The sequence below is a fragment of the Ranitomeya imitator genome, chromosome 1, assembly GCF_032444005.1.
Source record: "Ranitomeya imitator isolate aRanImi1 chromosome 1, aRanImi1.pri, whole genome shotgun sequence".
NCBI lineage: Eukaryota > Metazoa > Chordata > Amphibia > Anura > Dendrobatidae > Ranitomeya > Ranitomeya imitator.
In genome coordinates this window covers 403,859,237-403,878,000 of record NC_091282.1, presented here as the reverse complement: position 1 = coordinate 403,878,000, position 18,764 = coordinate 403,859,237, and the positions used below count along the sequence as shown (strand labels likewise).

The following is an 18,764-nucleotide window of genomic DNA, read 5'->3' as shown; positions in this document are numbered from 1 at the left end:
AGGACTTGATTACTCACCCCCTCATTTCATTCGATTTGCTAGGAGAGTTCTGAGGAAAAATGGTGACGACAATGGAAGCGGTTTCCTTCGCTCCGCTCGTTTTCAGCAAGGCAAACAGACTTTCAGACGATAGTCTCTGAGCTCCTTCTTCATCCATGGCTTTTTTCTCCCGGTTCAATGGTTATTAGTAACTACCAATGCAAGGCTTCTTCTCCCTATCATTGTTCTGGAGATCCGAACGGTAGTCCTACAGCAGGTCCACTGCCTTCTGGCGGGTCACCCTATCCGAATTGAATTGGACAATGCCACGGCGGTGCCATATGTCAATCATCTAGCAGGTACCCACGGTCAGGCGCCATGACCGAGGTACCTCATATTCTCTGGTGGACCGAGATCTATCATTCTGTGATCTTGGCAGTATATATCCCAGAAGTAGAACTCTGGACAGCAAACAAATCCAGCCATCAGGGTTCCGCCTCAAGTCAGTGGAAACTTCACCCTGAAGTCTTCCACCAGATCTGCCTTCACTGGAGCTCTCCAGTTGTAGGTCGGATGACGTCCAGACTGAAGGTCAATGTACTCGAGTTCGTGGTTCGGCCTCGAGATCCAAGAGCCATCGCACTCCATGCTCTGTTTCTGCCGTGGTACCAGTTTCCATAACTCCCCTTCCACTACTTCCGAAAGCCTTTCGGAAGCAGAAAGGGGGCCCCAGTGATCCTCAGAGATCCGCACTGACCACGTCCTTTTTTTTTTGTTTGCGGAGCTAGTATCTTCCCGCCTTGTCGCAGCAAAATTGCAAGTAGGGACTTTCTCACAGGGAGTTTTCACACATAGTTCTTCCCTATCGCATACCGTTGGATCATTGGGACCTTATTAATCCTTGGAGCCTTACAGTAGGCTCCTTTTCATCTGGGCAGACTTTACTATCAGGAAAAGTCTCCCCCTTTTTCCTCTGCGATATCCTCACTCTGACGAGTCTTCGGAGTTAACTGCTCTGCTCTTTCAGACTTTTTTCCCTTATTACCTTCGAGGCAAGGTTGTCCTCAAACCATCCCCATCCCTTGTTGCCAAGGTGGTACTGTATTGTCACTGTTATGAGGGCATAGTTCTTCTCTCATCTCTTTTGGCACCAGTCCACAAAATGGAATGAATTCCCCATATCTGGACGAAGTGAGTGCTCTGAGTAGGTACGTCTCGAGGACGGCGTCCTTCCGAAGGTTGGACGCTTAATTTGGGCTTCCTGACGGTAGAGGAAGGCTTCCTGACATTTTCAGGAAGGGTTTAACCGTTTCATCGGCCATGATAACGTGGTGAATTCGTTTCACCATCCAGGAGTCCTTCCGTGCTAGATGTCAGCCTATCTCCTTGTCTATCGAGGGTTCTAGGCACCAGGCGTCGGCAGGGCACGCCTGCAAGCTTGCGGATTCGTCCAGTCCGCATGCATTCTTGAAGCACTATAATTCCCACACATCCACAGATGTGAGTCTGGGCAGGCGGACTCTGCAGGCCGCAGTGGCGCACTTGTAAGTAGCGGTTACACAGGGCCTGATCTATTGTTGTCCCCACCCAGGGACTGCTTTAGGACGTCCCACGGTTCTGTGTCCCCCAATGAGGCGAAGGAGAAATAGGGATTTTTGTGTACTCACCGTAAAATCCTTTTCTCCGAGCCAATCATTGGGGGACACAGCTCCCACCCTGTTATTAGCTTATGCTTGTTTTTTATAATCTGACATGCTATACTCTCATATATAATATGACATGCTATACGCTCATATGTTATTATTGATCTCCTACTGCTTTTGCACCGAACTGGTTAGCTGAGAGCCAGCAGGAGGGTGTATACTGCAGGGGAGGAGCTAACTTCTTTGTATCACTTAGTGCCAGCCTCCTAGTGGCAGCAGCATACACCACGGTCTGTGCCTCCCAATGATTGGCTCGGAGAAAAGGATTTTACGGTGAGTACACAAAAATCCCTATTTTAGTAACCTCCGCCCCTCGCTGGATTTCTTCCGTTCCAATAAAAAAGTTTGGGTCTAAATTAACATTTTTGTGACAAAATTAAATGTTAATTTTTTTTCTTTCCACATTTTAAACATTTCTGTGAAGCACCTGAAATGTTAATAAACATCTTGAATGTGATTTTGAGCACTTTGAGCGGTGCAGTTTTTAGAATGGTGTCACTTTTGGGTATTTTCTGTCGTATTGACCCCCCAAACACACTTCAAATGTGATGTGGTCCCTAAAAAAAAATTTTTAAATTTTGTTGGAGAAATGAGATCGCTGGTCATTTTTTAACCCTTCTAACTACCTTACAAAAAAGTATGTTTAAAAAATTGTGCTGATGTAAAGTTGACATGTGGGAAATTTTAATTATTAACTATTTTGTGTGATATAAATCTCTGATTTAAGTTTAAGATTAAAAGCTTGAAATTTGCAAAATTTCCAATTGCTAAATTTCATTTTTTTTTTTACAAATAAACGCAAGTCATGTCGAAGAAATTTTACTACAATCCTAAAGTACAATTTGTCCCCAAAAAAATTTCAGACTCAGCGGGATCTGTTGAAGTGTTCCAGAGTTATTACCACATAAAGTGACACTGGTCAGAATCGTAAAATTAGGCCCAGTCATGAAGGTGAAAACCGTCTCGGGGGTGAAGGGGTTAATGGACATTACGTAACTTTTATTTATTTATTTTTTTAGGATTTCTTTTGTGAATTCAGCGAGCAATCTCCTTGTGTACTATCCAGATCGCTTTTGCAGGTATAAAATGTCCTATTCTAATCACTACTTACAAGTGCTTCTCACGAAGTTAGAATATCATCAAAAAGTTTAATTTATTTCAGTTCTTCAATACAAAAAGTGAATCTCATATATTATATAGAGTCAATACAGACGGAGTGATTTATGTCAAGTCTTTTTCTATTCATGTTGATTATAGCTTGCAGGCAATGACAATTCAGAAGTCGTTTTCTTAGTAAATTAGGAAAATTAGCAAAAAAACACCTAAAGCTTCCTAAGAGTATAAAAAGGTCCCTTAGTCTGTTTCAGTAGGCTCCACAATTATGGGGAAGACTGCTGACTTGACAGATGTCCAGAAGGCAGTCATTGACACATTCCACAAGGAGGGTGAGCCACAAAAAAGGTCATTGCTAAAGATGCTGGCTGTTCACAGAGTGCTGTTTCCAAGCATATTAATGGAAAGTTGAGTAGAAGGAAAAAGTGTGGTATAAAAGGGTGCACAAGCAACTGGGATAACTGCAGCCTTGAAAGGATAGTTAAGAAAAGACCATTAAAAAATTTGGGGGAGATTCACAAGGAGTGGACTGCTGCTTCTGGAGTCATTGCTTCAAGAGCCACCACACACAGACATGTCCAGGACATGGGCTGCAAGTGTCGCATTCCTTGGGTCAAGCCACTCGTGACCAATAGACAACGCCAAAAGCGTCTTGCCTGTTCCAAGGAGAAAAAGAACTGGACTGTTGCTCAGTGGTCCAAGGTGTTGTTTTCATATGAAAGTAAATTTTGTGTTTCATTTGGAAATCGAGGTCTGGAGGAAGAGTGGAGAGGCACACAATACAAGCTGCTTGAGGTCTAGTGTGAAGTTTCCACAATCTGCTGGTGTAGGTCCACTGTGTTTTATCAAAACCAAAGTCAGTCCAGCTGTTTACCAGGAAATTTTAGAGCACTTCATGCTTCCCTCTGCCGTCAAGCTTTTTGGAGATGGAAATTTCATCCTCCAGCAGGACTTGGCACCTGTCCACACTGCCAAAAGTACCAATACCTGGTTTAAAAACAACAAAATCACTGTGCTTGATTGGCCAGCAAGCTCGCCTGACCTTCACCCCATAGAGAATCTATGGGGTATTGTCAAGAGAACGGTGAAGAGACACCAGACCCAACAATGGAGACGAGCTGAAGGCTGCTATGAAAGCAACCTGAGCTTCCATAACACCTAATCAGTGCCACAGGCTGATCGCCTCCATGCCACACCGCATTGATGCAAAAGGAGCCCCGACAAAGTATTGAGTGCATTTACTGAACATACATTTCAGTAGGCCAGCATTTCGGATTTAAAAATCATTTTTCAAGCTGGTGTTATAAAGTATTCTAATTTACTGAGATAATGACTTTTGGGTTTTCATTGGCTGTAAGCCATAATCATCAACATTAACAGAAATTAACACTTGAAATAGATCACTCTGTAATGACTCTGTTATATAATATGAGATTAACTTTTTGTAATGAAGAACTGAAATAAACTTTTTGATGATCTAATTTAGTGAGAGGCACTTGTATATTCCTTATGTGTAGCCTCCCTAATGCAGTTGTAGATAAGTTCTGTTCACCTGAGATCATCAAATTTTTCTAGTTTGGATCTTCTGCAGATGATTGACTGGTAGCCCATCATTATCCCTGCAGAAAAATGCAGTATTGCATACTGGCCATTGAAAATCACCATCATCATCTGGCTCATACGAGAGGAGTGAAAGCATTATTTGGTTATTTGTTTTCCTGATTCTTATTTACTCTTTTTATTCTATAGACCACTTTTTTAGTTGATAACAAAAAAGTATTTGGAACTCATCTAATGCAAGACATGATAAAAGATGCATTGCGGTCCTTTGTGAGTCCCCCTGTCCTGTCTTCTAAGTACGTATTTTATCAGGTTTTTGCTTACTTGTAACAATGACACTTTGCTTTGTCTGTTTTGCTTATAGTATTCTTATCTTTTAGATGCTGCTTGTATAATAATCATCAAGCAAAAGACTACATAGATTCGTTTGTCACCCACTGTGTACGGGTAAGTGTAAAACGTCTTTTTTATACATATCTAATTTCTCCTACGCCTCATTGGCGGACACAGGACCATGGGTGTTATGCTGCTGCCACTAGGAGGACACTAAGTAATACAGAAAGAATAGCTCCTCCCCTGCAGTATACACCCTCCTGCTTGGCTCCAAGTGAACCAGTTCTTGCTTAGTGTCTGTAGGAGGCACTTGGGTCTGCTTTCAGACCCCACCGTTTTTATTTTTATTTTTATTCTATTTTTCCCTTAACGGAGCGAATGGGGGGCGACGGATCCTTTCTAGGTTCTGATCTCCCCCGAACCATCAACCGGCAAGAATGCGGAGTGTCCCTCCCCGTACCCTTTCCTGCACCGTTGGATGCCAGCCCTGAGCTCACTTTACGGGCGATGGTTCCTTCACGTTCCGATCTCCCCCCTCCATAGCAGGCGACCATATGGAGTAGCCCTCCATCTACCTCTCCTGGAGCTAGGTGCATAGGTGATGTTTATGGTGTCCGTGCAGCCCCCCACTGCATCACCACTGTTATAGCGGATGATGGAAGGCGGCAGAAGCTCTCCACCCCCTCCCTGACTATGACGATGGTGATTGAGCACCGGCCCACCGTATCTACTGTGAGTTCACCTGCAGGGGCCAAGACGCTGGGAGGTCCTGGTCCCTGGGATAAGGGAGGTCCGCATATATCTTAAAGCCTGGGTGTGTGGGGCAAAAATAGCAGCCGCGGCGCGCCAGGCTGCAACCGCAAGCTTAAAATTTAGCCCCCGGCTTTTCTCTCATCCAGGCCGGAACGTTGGCTAAACCCACCGGCGGTTACCGCCGCCCACTCTCTCTGGCACTTCTCGTTCTGCGAGAAGCGCCTTCTCTTCCTGATCTCGGTGGCCATCTTTGGACACCCACAGGGCTGATGCTGCAGCGCTGCTCCAGCGTTCTGAATCACAGCTTCAGGGATTAGTGATATTGGTGGACACATTGCGGACCTCCCCCGGGGACTCAAGACACAGGACCTGGGTAAGCTGCAGAAACATAGCTTAACCCTTCCCCTGCTAATAAGCGCTCTCCTCAAGGCTACACTATGTCTCAATCAAAGCCTAACAAAAAGTCTTGGAAAACCCACACTGTTTTTTTGCTGCTTGTACCTCTTTTAAGGTATCTCTACCCTGGGGTCACAATACTGCGTTTTCCTCAGCTTGTGAACCCCGGTGACTGCTCAGGGACCACCTGTTACTGATACCGAACCCAGTGAGCCTAGTCCCCCTTGTCCAGTCTATGGCATCCCTGGCCAAAGCGTTAGACTCGTTCCGAGACCCTTCCTCTAACCAGGGCACTCTTACGGACAACGCTTCCGATGATCAGAACCCCTTGTACACTAGGGGTCGTACCTTACCAAGGAGCTCTCGCTCTTCCAGGAAAAGGACTCATGCCTTGTCCCCAGACCCCACCAATCGTCAGATCGACAATATGGCTCGTTCAGCTTATGAAGCCTCAGCAGCTGCACTCTTTCCATCTTTTGCCGCTACGTGGGTGGCTAAGGTTATGACCCATTGGGCTGAGGTCTTGTCTTCAGCTGTTCTGGATACCAATCTTCCCCCCGAGGTAGCAGACATTGCTACTCAGATAGCCAGAGCTGGGGATTTTCTACTGACCGCATCTCTGGATGCCGCTGACTGCGCTTCTCAAGCAGCAGCAAATGCCATCACCATTTGGAGGTCCTTATGGCTCAGGGACTGGTGTGCGGATTCTGCTTCCAAAAAGTCATTGACTTCTTTACCACATCAGAGCGATCGCCTTTTTGGCGAAAAACTTGATCAATTAATTTCCGACGCCACTGGAGGGAAGAGTAAATTTCTACCACAACAGAGACCCTTTCTGCCCTTTCTGAACTAGCAACAGCAGGCTCGGTCCCGATTTTTTTTTTTTTTTTTTTTTTTTCCCCCCTCCTTGTTCCAACTCAAATTGATCCTCTATTTCCACATCTTCAGGACCCGGCCGGACACAACGTAAGGATAGAGGTCCCCAAACCTCTTACAAACCTTCCCCTTCATGGAGAGGCAGGCCTAGGTAGTCAGGATCCAGGGGGTCCAGACCGGGCAGATCTCCCACAATGTCTCCCTGTGGTATCCGGGGGACACAATCAAAGTAGGCGGCCGCCTGCTTTCCTTCAGCGACGCGTGGCTCTCGGTCGTTCACGACGAATGGGTCCACGACCTAGTGTCCTCCGGATACAAGATAGAATTCTCCTCTCTTCCACCAAATTGCTTTTTCCTGTCTTCTCCTCCCAGGGCAAAGGCATCAGAGTTCTTCCAGACCATAAGCTCTCTAAAAGACGGGGTTATTATCCCGGTCCCTCAAAGCGAAAGGTTTCAAGGTTTTATTCAAACCTGTTCATTGTTCCAAAGAAGGACGGTACAGTACGGCCCATACTGGACCTAAAACTGCAGAACAAGTTTGTCAGGGTACGACGGTTCTGAATGGAATCGCTTCGTTCTGTCATCGCCTCCATGGAAAAAGGCGAGTTCCTGGCGTCTATAGACATCCAGGACGCATATCTCCACATTCCAATTTTCCCTTCTCACCAGAGGTTCCTTCGCTTCGCAGTTCAGGAACAACACTTCCAATTCGTTGCTTTGCCCTTCGGCCTCGCCACCGCTCCCAGGGTATTCACCAAGGTCATGGCGGCCGTCGTGGCCATCCTTCACACCCGAGGCGTGGTGGTTCTACCGTATCTAGACGATATCCTCATCAAAGGCCCCTCTTTCCGCGCCTTCCAGGAGGCTGTGAACATCACAATAGATTTTCTTTCTCGCCTGAGTTGGAAGATAAACTTCAAAAAATCTTCCCCCAGTACCTGCTCAGCGAATTTCCCCTCTAGGAATGATACTGGACTCGTCCCAGGAGTTGGTGCTTCTTCCCCGGGTAAAGATCTCAGCCTTACAGCGGGAAGCTCTCTCAACCTCGCACTCACTCTCTGCGCTTCAGTATGAGAGTCCTCGGCTAGATGGTAGGAGCCTTGGAGGCGGTTCCATTTGCCCAATTACATCTCCGTCCCTTACAGCATGCCCTCCTGGCTGTTTGGGACAGGAACCCGTTCTCCCTCGACCGTCGGTTCTTCCTTCCCCACTGAGTCAGACAATCTCTCAGGTGGTGGACATTAAAGTCCTCCCTGAATCAAGGGAAGTCTTTTCTTCCAGTACATTGGCTAGTTGTGACAACAGATGCCAGTCTTCTAGGCTGAGAAGCGGTGTTCTTACATCACACTGCTCAGGGCCGCTGGTCACTTCAGGAATCACGCCTTCCGATCAACATCTTGGAAATTCGGGCAATAAGGTTAGCTCTTCTCCAATTCCATCCCTTCCTGGCGGGTCGTCCCATCAGGATTCAGTCCGACAATGCCACTGCAGTGGCATACATCAACCAACAAGGGGGAACCTGCAGCATGGCAGCCATGAACGAGGTAGGCTACATTCTCCATTGGGCTGAGGAAAACCGCTCAATGATTTCTGCGGTTCACATCCCGGGAGTGGACAATTGGGAGGCAGATTTCCTCAGTCGTCAAGGCCCGACTGCGGGGAGTGGTCTCTCCATCCAGAGATCTTCCACCAGATCTGCTGTCGTTGGGGAACTCCGGACGTGGATCTGATGGCCTCACGGCTAAATTCCAAGGTTCCCGACTTCATAGCTCGGTCCCACGATCCAGCAGCAATCGGGGCAGATGCACTCCTACTCCCGTGGCATCATTTTCAGCTTCCGTTCATATTTCCCCGCTCCCCGTACTGCCGAGAGTCATCAAGGAGATCAGAGTGGAGGGAGTACCGGTAATCCTGATTACGCCAGATTGGCCGCGCCGGGCTTGGTACGCGGAACTAGTCCAACTAGTCGCCGATGCTCCCTGGCGATTACCGAATTGCGCAGACCTGCTATCACAGGGCCCCATTTACCACCAGAACTCTGAGGCCCTGTGTTTGACGGCATGGGCGTTGAGTCCTGGGTTCTAACCCAGGCAGGTTTCTCTCCGGAAGTCATCTCTACCATGAGCAGCGCTAGAAAGCCTACGTCTATGCACATTTATCATCGCACTTGGAAAACCTTCTTTTCCTGGTGCAACGACCAGGGACGTTCTCCTCTTGAATTTTCCATTCCTTCCATCCTTGAATTTTTACAAACGGGTTTGGACTTAGGTCTCGCCCTTAGTTCTCTCAAGGGGCAGATTTCAGCCCTGTCCGTTCTGTTGCAACGTAGGATTGCCAACAGATTACAAGTGAAGACGTTCATTCAGGGAGTCTCCCATAGGGTGCTGCCCTATAAGATGCCGTTGGAACCATGGGACCTTAATCTGGTCCTCGGAGTCTTGCAAGAAGCTCCTTTCGACCCACTACAGGAGGTTTCCCTTCCCTTTCTTTCATGGAAGGTTGCCTTCCTGGTTGCGGACACGTCCATTAGACGAGTCTCGGAGCTGGCGGCTCTGTCTTGTCAAGTTCCGTTCCTGAATTTTCATCAAGATAAGGTGGTTTTGAGAACATCCCTGTCCTTTTTGCCAAAAGTTGTCTCATCCTTTCATCTCAATCAGGAGATTGTCTTACCGTCTCTCTGTCCGGCACCAGTACATTGCATCGAGAAGGCCCTCCACACACTGGATTTAGTGAGAGCTCTCAAGAGATACGTCTCGCGGACGGCGTCCTTTGCAGGTGGATGCCCTGTTTGTGCTCCCGGAAGGGCGAAGGAAGTAGTTTCCCGCTTCCAAGGCGACAAAAGCAAAATGGATTCATGTAAGAGCAGCACGTCCGCACAGCTGCGTTATCTTAAAACCGCATATCCAGTTGCTGACCAATGCTGCAGTGCTGTGATGAACCCTTCTAGAAAAAGGTTGGGTGCAGTATCCAGCAGAAATTCAATCATATAATGTCCAAAACAAGAAGAGAAGAGAAATGGAACGCACTCACCGGCCTGTAGATTCTAATCCTTTATTCACAACATGGACAAACTTAGCAGTGAGGGGTGTGGAGGATGACGGACGACTGCCGTTTCGCGCACACAGGCGCTTCTACGGGTCCTAATGCATTTACACCTCTGTGTAAACAGATCTTATTTTGGTATCTGGTTCCCGGAAATGATTTTTCCCTTTTAACTAACTGGACACTGCTGGGAGCTCCTGCTGTTTTAATTGTTTTTTCTGACTTCCCCATATTTTCAATGTAAGGTCCTGCTTTCATGTTTGAATTGTCAGCTCTTCTCCCTTCCGGAGATGTCCTACAGATTTTAATTTTTCTATGGCACTCCTATTCGGGAGCTAGTGAGCTGCTCTGGTGTATGATACAGTATTTATTAAGCTAGTCACTGTTACAATAGAGATGAATGTTCACCCTCACATGACTATCCAGTATTATGGATTATAACTTGTGGTAGCTGTCACTTTAGCCCTAAAGACTTTTACATCTGTTCTATTAACAGGAAAACAATTTGCTTTGCCACTGCAGATTCTTATCATAGTAGTAAAAAAATAATGACCCCAACAGACTAGACCATGTAGTAATGTTAGCCCCTCTTACTTAAACCAATAAGCAAGTTGTATTTAGTATTAAATAATTTTTGTTTTATGTTTGGTTGTATAAAGCTTGATAACAGCCTATACTCAGGTGCGTTATAGTCCGAAAAATACAGTACATCTTCTGAGAAGTCTGAGACCATTGATTCCAGTTTTCTTGTTTCAGCCTTTTTGTAGCTTAATTCAGATTCATGGTCACAACAGAGCTCGCCAGAGGGACAAACTTGGTCACATCCTGGAAGATTTTGCAACATTACAAGATGAGGTATTTATTCCTTCCTTAGTTGCCATTTATAATAGCATTCTACTTTTCAGATATTCTATCCTGCTTGTATACCCAAGTGTTATATCTGACTAATGGCCACCTTATGTAATAGATCGCATATGGCTGATGTACTGGATAATTTTTTTTCTATCTGCTATTGCCATATATATAGATTCTAGATTTTTTTTTAAATTAGTATTTATATTACAGAAGCCATTACACCAAACAAGTATATTGTCTTAGTAAGGAATTTAGTGAACATAACTTTTTTTTTGTTACTTTAATTTTTTTTTTCCCCTGAAACTTGCACTCTTTGCATCCTGCTCAGTATGGTTACTTCAGCAAGTGGGCTGGTAAAAACAAAACAAAAGACACCGCTTCTGTAAATCACTAAGATGGTGCAGTTAGCATTAAATGGCTGGCATGGGAGTTCTCCCTGACTCCATGTTGTGGACTACAGCCAGTCCCGCTGTAGATGGTGGGACATGCCTCATGCCTATAATTGCTCATGCATGGTGGCGGCCTTAGCTCTAAACATACAGCTCATAAAGGGAGGGACGATACATTTATTTACAGGAATCTTTGGATGGGGTGAAGGCAAGGATAGTTGTACACTATAAACTTAAATATTGCTACCTTTAAAAGTTGCAACTCAATTGGTTCATTATTAATTTTTTTTTTTTTGTAATGGTTATGGCTAGGCCGAGAAGGTGGACGCTGCTCTTCACAGTATGCTATTAAAACAGGAACCACAGAGACAACACTTAGCATGTTTGGGCACTTGGGTGCTTTATCATAATTTGCGAATTATGATCCAGTATTTACTGAGTGGTTTTGAACTGGAACTTTACAGCATGCATGAGTACTACTACATCTATTGGTAAGTCACTTCTTGTTATATATCGTGTATGTATAGAGATGTCATAAAACTCTAGACATAAGTATCATTCACTCTTCTGTAATACATGAAAAGTACCGTTTTTTTCAGACTATAAGACGCACCCCAAATTTGCGGTGAAAATTGCAGAAAAAAAGATTTTTTATAAGATGGGGGTCTGTCTTTTTGTCCGAATTTAAGTTGTCTTACCTGAGGGCTGGCGGTGGCAGAGCAGGGTCACAGGGAGGCATGGTGTCGGCAGAGGTACGGTGATGCTGAGGCGTGGTGGGTGGTACGGTGTGCAACTGGGCAGGGTCCCTTCCTCCTTAGGTGGGCAACGCCGCAGCCTGGCGTCCATGGGGGGTGCGGCAGTGGTGTGGAGGCGGCAGAGGTGCGGTCACCTTCTCAGGTTAGGTGGCACCGCGGCCCGGTATCCAACTTGAGCAGCAGAGCCGGTTTAATCACCGGTTTCTCGGTGGCGACGGCCATCTTCCTGAGGCTGTGTGTGCGCAGATTGTGTGATCTGCTTCCTGGGGCTTCAGGAAAATGGCCGTGGGAAGCAGCTCGTGCACAGATGGAGATCGCGGCGGCCATTTTCCTGAAGCCAAGATCTCAATCTGCGAACTCGGCTTCAGGAAAATGGCCGCCGCGATCTCAATCTGAGCACCCGCGGCCATTTTCCTGAAGCCCCGGGAAGCAGAGAACTCAATCACTCAATCTGCACACGGGCGGCCTCAGGAAGATGGCCGCCGCCACCGAGAAAGCTGTGATTCACCCGGCTCTGCTACTTGCCTTGGATACTGGGCCGCAGCGTCACCTCACCTGTGGAAGGGACTCTGCTCACGCCATACCGCTCCTCATCATCCCCGCATCTCTGCCGCCGCCACACCACTGCCACAACCAACCGGTAAGCCTGCATTCTAACTATAAGACGCACCCCCCATTTTCCTCACAATTTTTTTTGGGGAAAAGTGTGTCTTATAGTCGGAAAAATACGGTAATACAAATTTCAGTTATATTTTGTGCATTCGCTCACAGACTGTACCTGTGCTACTTACCTGTGCTTTCGGGTGTATATTTGACAAGTAAGGGCATAAAGGCCCTATTTGCTTGTCTGCTATCACTTTTGCATAATCTTTATTAAAGGGAACTAATCACCTCTAAAAACATTTAAATCATGTCTGGCAGACTTACTGGAGCAGCGCTTACAGGGAGAAAATGTAGTTATGTACTCCTTGCTTCCGCTCACTTGCAGTCATTGGGGCAGTGCAGGGATCAGTAACAGTCACCACTCATTATACTGTGTGCGTGCTATTATCACTCTGCCTGCTCCTTCACTGACAGCCTGCTCTGCTTATGCTGCAGAGCAGGCTGTTAATTAATGCGCCAGGGAGTGATGATGACACTGCCTACAATGAACGTGCTGTTATCTGCCCTTCCCTCGCCCTGATTAGTTGAAGTGAGAGGCTGCAGGGAAAACCTATAAGTGATCTCCAGAACAAAACTCTTATCACTTTTACTTTATAATGGCATAAATAAAAAAAATAAAAAAATAAAAAAAAAACACAATTCATGAATTATTTTTTTTGTTCGCTCTGCCTCTCAACAATTGGAATAGAAAGCGATTAAAAAATGTTATGTACCCCAAAATTGTACAAATAAAATCTCCAACCCTCCTTACAAAAAAAAAACCCCCCAAAAAAACCAGGCCACCGTACAGCTCTAATATAGCTCTCAAATCATGGGTCTTTAAAACAATTTTCTCCTACGCCTCATTGGGGGACACAGGACCGTGGGTGTTATGCTGCTGCCACTAGGAGGACACTAAGTAAACACAGAAAGAATAGCTCCTCCCCTGCAGTATACACCCTCCTGCTGGCTCTATGTGAACCAGTTCTTGCTTAGTGTCTGTAGGAGGCACTTGGGTCTGCTTTCAGACCCCAACGTTTTTATTTTTATTCTATTTTTTTCCTTAACGGAGCAAATGGGGGGCGACGGATCCTTTCTAGGTTCCGATCTCCCTCGAACCATCAACAGGCAAGTACGTGGAGCGTCCCTCCCGTATCCTTTCCTGCAACGTTGGATGCCAGCCCTGAGCTCACTTTACGAGCGATGGTTCCTTTGCGTTCCGATCTCCCCCCTCCATAGCAGGCGACCACATGGAGTAGCCCCCCATCTACCTCTCCTGGAGCCAGGTGCATAGCCGGACATGATATATATGGCGTCCGTGCAGCCCCCCTCTGCATCACCATTGATATAGCGGCTGACGCATGGCGGCAGAAGCTCTTCACCCCCTCCCTGACTATAGTGACGGGGGATTGAGCGCCGGCCCACAGCATCTACCGTGAGTACACTGCGGGGGCCGAGGTGCTGGGGGGTCCTGGTCCCCGGGGTATGGGAGGTCCGCACCTTAAGCCTGTGTCCGTGGGTGGTCCATAGTGCGGCAACCCCACAAAGGAGTGCAGCTAATGTTGGCGCCAATAGCAACATTAGCTGCAGAGAAGTAAAAAAAAAAATTCCCTCAATACAGGTCGGCGTTTGGGCCACGCCTACCGGCAGTTAGCTCCGCCCACTTTTCCTGGCTCTTCTCGTTACCTGTGATGAGCTCCCACTTCCTGGTCTCGGCGGCCATCTTGGGACACCCACAGCCCTGATGCTGCAGCACTGCTTCAGCGTTTCCTATCACAGCCCTCAGGACTAGCGTTTTTTCTCTGCCTACACTGCCCTGGGGACTCAAGACACAGGACCTGGGTAAGCTGCAGAAGCATAGCTTAACCCTTCTCCTGCTAGTAAGCGCTTTCCTCCAGGCTTTACTATGTCTCAACCAAAGCCTCACAAAAAGTCTGGGAAAACCCACACTGTATTTTTCGCTGCATGTACCTCCTGTAAGGTATCATTACCCCAGGGTCACAATACTGCATTATGCACAGCTTGTGAACCGGTGACGGCTCAGGAACCACCTGTTGCTGATACTGAACCCAGTGAGCCTAGTCCCCCTGAGTGAGCTACCTCCCTTTCCCGGTCTATGACATCCCTGGCAAAAGCGTTAGACTCGTTCCGAGACCCTTCCTCTAACCAGGGCACTAATACGGACAACGCTTACGATGGTCAGAACCCCTCGTACTCCAGGGGTCGTACCTTGCCAAGGAGTTCTCACTCTTCCAGGAAAAGGACTCGTGCCATATTCCCAGACCATCACCCGGATTCGGGTTCTGAGAGCTCCATTTCTCGCTCCCCTTCCATTGGGGCTAGTAGAGAACCTGTTTCAGAGGACGATTCTGACATGTCCCTAGATCAGGAATATCATCACGATCAGGAGACTCTCGACTCTCTAATTGAGTCAGTGAATAAGGCTTTGAGACTTGAGGAGGAACCTTTATCTATAACGGATTATGCCGTGTCCTTTAAGAGGAGCAAACGAGCTCACAGAGTGTTTGCCACTCATCCCGAGTTTAAGCAAATTGTTGAATCTCACAAGATCCGTCCAGATAAACGATTCACAGGGCAGAAGCCCATGGAGTCCAAATATCCCTTTGCCCAGGATCTAAGAAAAGATTGGTCACAATCTCCCCCAGTAGATGCTCCGATTTCGCACCTGGCTACGAAATCTGTTTTATCCTCCTCGGAGGGCGCCTCTATTAAAAATCCAACCGATCGTCAGATCAACAATATTGCGCGTTCTACTTTTGAAGCCTCAGTGGCCGCACTCTTTCCGTTTTTTGCCGCTACGTGGGTGGCTAAGGCTTTGACCCACTGGGCTGAGGTCTTGTCTTCAGCAGTACTGGATACCAATCTTCCCCCCGAGATAGCAGACCTCGCTACTGAGATAGCCAGAGCTGGTGATTTTGTAGTGACCGCGTCCCTGGATGCCGCTGACTGTGATTTTCATGCAGCAGCCAATGCCATCACCATCCGGAGGTCCTTATGGCTCAGAGACTGGCGTGCTGATTCTACTTCTAAAAAGTCATTGACTTCTCTCCCATATCAGAGCGGTCGCCTTTTTGGCGAAAAGCTCAACCAGTTAATTTCTGATGCCACAGGAGGGAAGAGTAAATTTCTTCAACAGAGACCCTCTCGGCCCTTTCGGAACCCGCAACCACAGGCTCGGTCTCGATTTTTTTTGTTACTACTCAAACTGGTCCTCTACTTCCACATCTCCTGGTTCTGGCCGGGCACAACGTGGAGACAGGGGTTCACAGACCTCTTTTAAGCCTTCCCTTTCATGGAGAGGCAGGCCAAGACAGCCGGTATCCGGGGGACACCCTCAAGGTAGGCGGCCGCCTGCTTTCCTCCAGTGCCGCGTGGCTCGTTCACGACGAGTGGGTCCGCGATCTAGTGTCCTCCGGATACAAGATAGATCTCTTATCTCGTCCTCCAAACCGTTTTTTCCTGTCTTCCCCCAGGGCAAAAGCATTAGAGTTCTTCAAAGCTATAAGCTCTGTGAGAAAAGAAGTTATTGTCCCGGTCCCTGAAAACGAAAGGTTTCAAGGTTTTTATTCAAACCTCTTCATTGTTCCAAAGAAGGACGGTACAGTACGGCCCATACTGGACCTAAAACTGCTGAACAAGTTTGTCAGGGTGCGACGGTTCCGGATGGAATCGCTTAGTTCTGTCATCGCCTCCATGGAAAAAGGCGAGTTCCTGGCGTCTATAGACATCCAGGACGCATACCTCCACATTCCTATTTTACCTTCTCACCAAAGGTTTCTTTGCTTCGCAGTTCAGGAAGATCACTTCCAATTCGTTGCTCTGCCCTTGGGTCTTGCCACCGCCCCCAGGGTATTCACCAAGGTCATGGCGGCTGCCGTGGCCATACTCCACACCCGAGGTGTGGTGGCGCTTCCGTACTTAGACGATATCCTCATCAAAGGCCCCTCTTTCCGCTCCTGCAAGGAAGCCGTGGCCATCACAATAGATACCTTTTCTCGCCTGGGTTGGAAGATAAACTTCAAAAAATCTTCACCAGTACCGGCTCAGCGAATTTCCTTTCTAGGAATGATAATCGACTCGTCCGGGGGGTTGGTTCTTCTCCCCCCGGAAAAGATCTGTCTTACAGCGAGAAGCTCGGAAACTCTCTTAGCCTCGCTCTCACTCTCTGCGCTTCAGTATGAGAGTCCTCGGCAGGATGGTAGCAGCTATGGAGGCGGTTCCATTTACCCAACTAGACCTCCGTTCCCTATAGCATGCCCTCCTGGCGGTTTGGGACAGGAACCCGTTCTCCCTAGACCGTCGGTTCCTCCTTCCCCAGCGAGTCACAGTCTCTCAGGTGGTGGACATTGAAATCCTCGCTAAATCAAAGGAAGTCTTTTCTTCCACTACACTGGCTGGTTGTGACGACAGACACCAGTCTTCTAGGCTGGGGAGCGGTGTTCCTTCATCACACTGCTCAGGGCCACTGGTCCCCCCAGGAATCACGCCTTCCAATCAACATCTTGGAAATCCAGGCGATCAGGCTGGCACTTCTCCAGTTCAATCCCTTCCTAGCAGGTCGCCCAATCAGGATTCAGTCCGACAACGCCACTGCAGTGGCATACATCAACCGCCAAGGAGGAACCCGCAGCAGGGCGGCCATGACAGAGGTAGGCCATATTCTACGATGGGCCGAGGAAAACCGTTCAATGATCTCTGCGGTTCACATCCCGGGAGTGGACAATTGGGAGGCAGACTTCCTCAGTCGGCAATGCCTCGACTCAGGGGAGTAGTCTCTCCATCCGGAGATCTTCCACCAGATCTGCTGTCACTGGGGAACCCCGGACGTGGATCTGATGGCCTCACGGCTGAACTCCAAGGTTCCCAACTTCATAGCTCGGTCCCACGATCCAGCAGCCATCGGGGCAGACGCTCTTGTACTTCCGTGGCATCATTTTCGGCTTCCGTACATATTTCCCCCCGCTTCCTCTCCTGCCGAGAGTCATCAGGAAAATCAGAGCAGAGAGGGCACCGGTGATCCTGATAGCGCCAGATTGGTCGCGCCGGGCATGGTACGCGGAACTAGTTCAACTAGTTGCCGACGTTCCCTGGCGATTACCGATTCGCGCAGATCTGCTATCTCAAGGCCCTTTTTACCACCAGAACTCAGAGGCCCTGTGTTTGACGGCATGGCCGTTGAGTCCTGGGTCCTAACCCAGGCAGGTTTCTCTCCAAAAGTCATAGCTACCATGATCAGCGCTAGAAGGCCTACATCTATGCGTATCTATCATCGCACTTGGAAGACTTTCTTTTCTTGGTGTAGCGACCGAGGACATTCTCCTCTACATTTTTCCATCCCTTCCATTCTTGAGTTCTTACAAACGGGTTTGGACTTGGGTCTCGCCCTTGGTTCTCTCAAGGGGCAGATCTCAGCCCTGGCTGTTATTTTCCAACGCAGGATTGCCAACAGATTACAGGTCAAGACGTTTATTCAGGGAGTCTCCCATCGGGCGCCCCCCTATAGGATGCCGTTGTAACCATGGGATCTTAATCTGGTCCTCGGAGTTTTGCAACAAGCTCCTTTCGAAATTCTACAGGAGGTTTCCCTGTCTCTTCCATCATGGAAAGTGGCTTTCCTGGTTGCGGTCACCTCTATTAGACGAATCTCCGAGCTGGCGGCTCTGTCCTCTCAAGTTCCGTTCCTGAATTTTCATCAGGATAAGATGGTTTTGAGGACATCCCCCTCTTTTCTACCGAAAGTTGTATCCTCTTTTCATCTCAATGAGGAGATTGTCTTACCGTCACTCTGTCCGGCACCAGTCCATCGTATCGAGAAGGCCCTTCACACACTGGATTTAGTGAGAGCTCTTAGGAGATATATCTCGCGGACAGCGTCTTTCCGCAGGTCAGATGCCCTATTCGTGCTCCTGGAAGGACCGAGGAAAGGGTTTCCCGCTTCCAAGGCGACAATAGCCAAATGGATTCGTTCGGCTATTCAAGAGTGCTACCGAGTCAGAGGTCTTCCTGTCCCAGCAGGGATTAAGGCTCACTCCACTCGGTCAGAGGGTGCATCTTGGGCCATCCGGCACCAAGCTTTGGCAGCACAAGTTTGTAAGGCTGCGACTTGGTCCAGCCTGCATACCTTTACAAAACATTACCATATTCACTCACGGGCCTCGGCAGATGCGACCGTCGGCAGACTAATTTTGCAGGCGGCTGTGCTGCATCTGTAACTTGTGGGTACAAGCAGCAATTGCAGTTAATTGTTTCCCACCCAGGGACTGCTTTAGAACGTCTTCTGTCCCCCAATGAGGCGTAGGAGAAAAGGAGATTTCCTTTTGGGGGACACAGCACCCACCCTGTTAGCC

At 47.9% G+C, this 18,764-nt stretch overlaps 1 protein-coding gene across 2 annotated transcripts in view; it reads left to right on the top strand.

The window, feature by feature from the left end:
- Positions 1-18,764, top strand: part of NAA35 (N-alpha-acetyltransferase 35, NatC auxiliary subunit) — a 109,143-nt gene that overhangs the window by 50,394 nt on the left and 39,985 nt on the right. For both annotated transcript variants that reach the window (XM_069762456.1, XM_069762463.1), the window contains exons 13-17: positions 2,702-2,761; positions 4,545-4,651; positions 4,736-4,802; positions 10,512-10,610; positions 11,312-11,490. In XM_069762456.1, the coding sequence (XP_069618557.1) occupies positions 2,702-2,761; positions 4,545-4,651; positions 4,736-4,802; positions 10,512-10,610; positions 11,312-11,490 (512 nt within the window). The remainder of the gene's footprint in view (positions 1-2,701; positions 2,762-4,544; positions 4,652-4,735; positions 4,803-10,511; positions 10,611-11,311; positions 11,491-18,764) is intronic.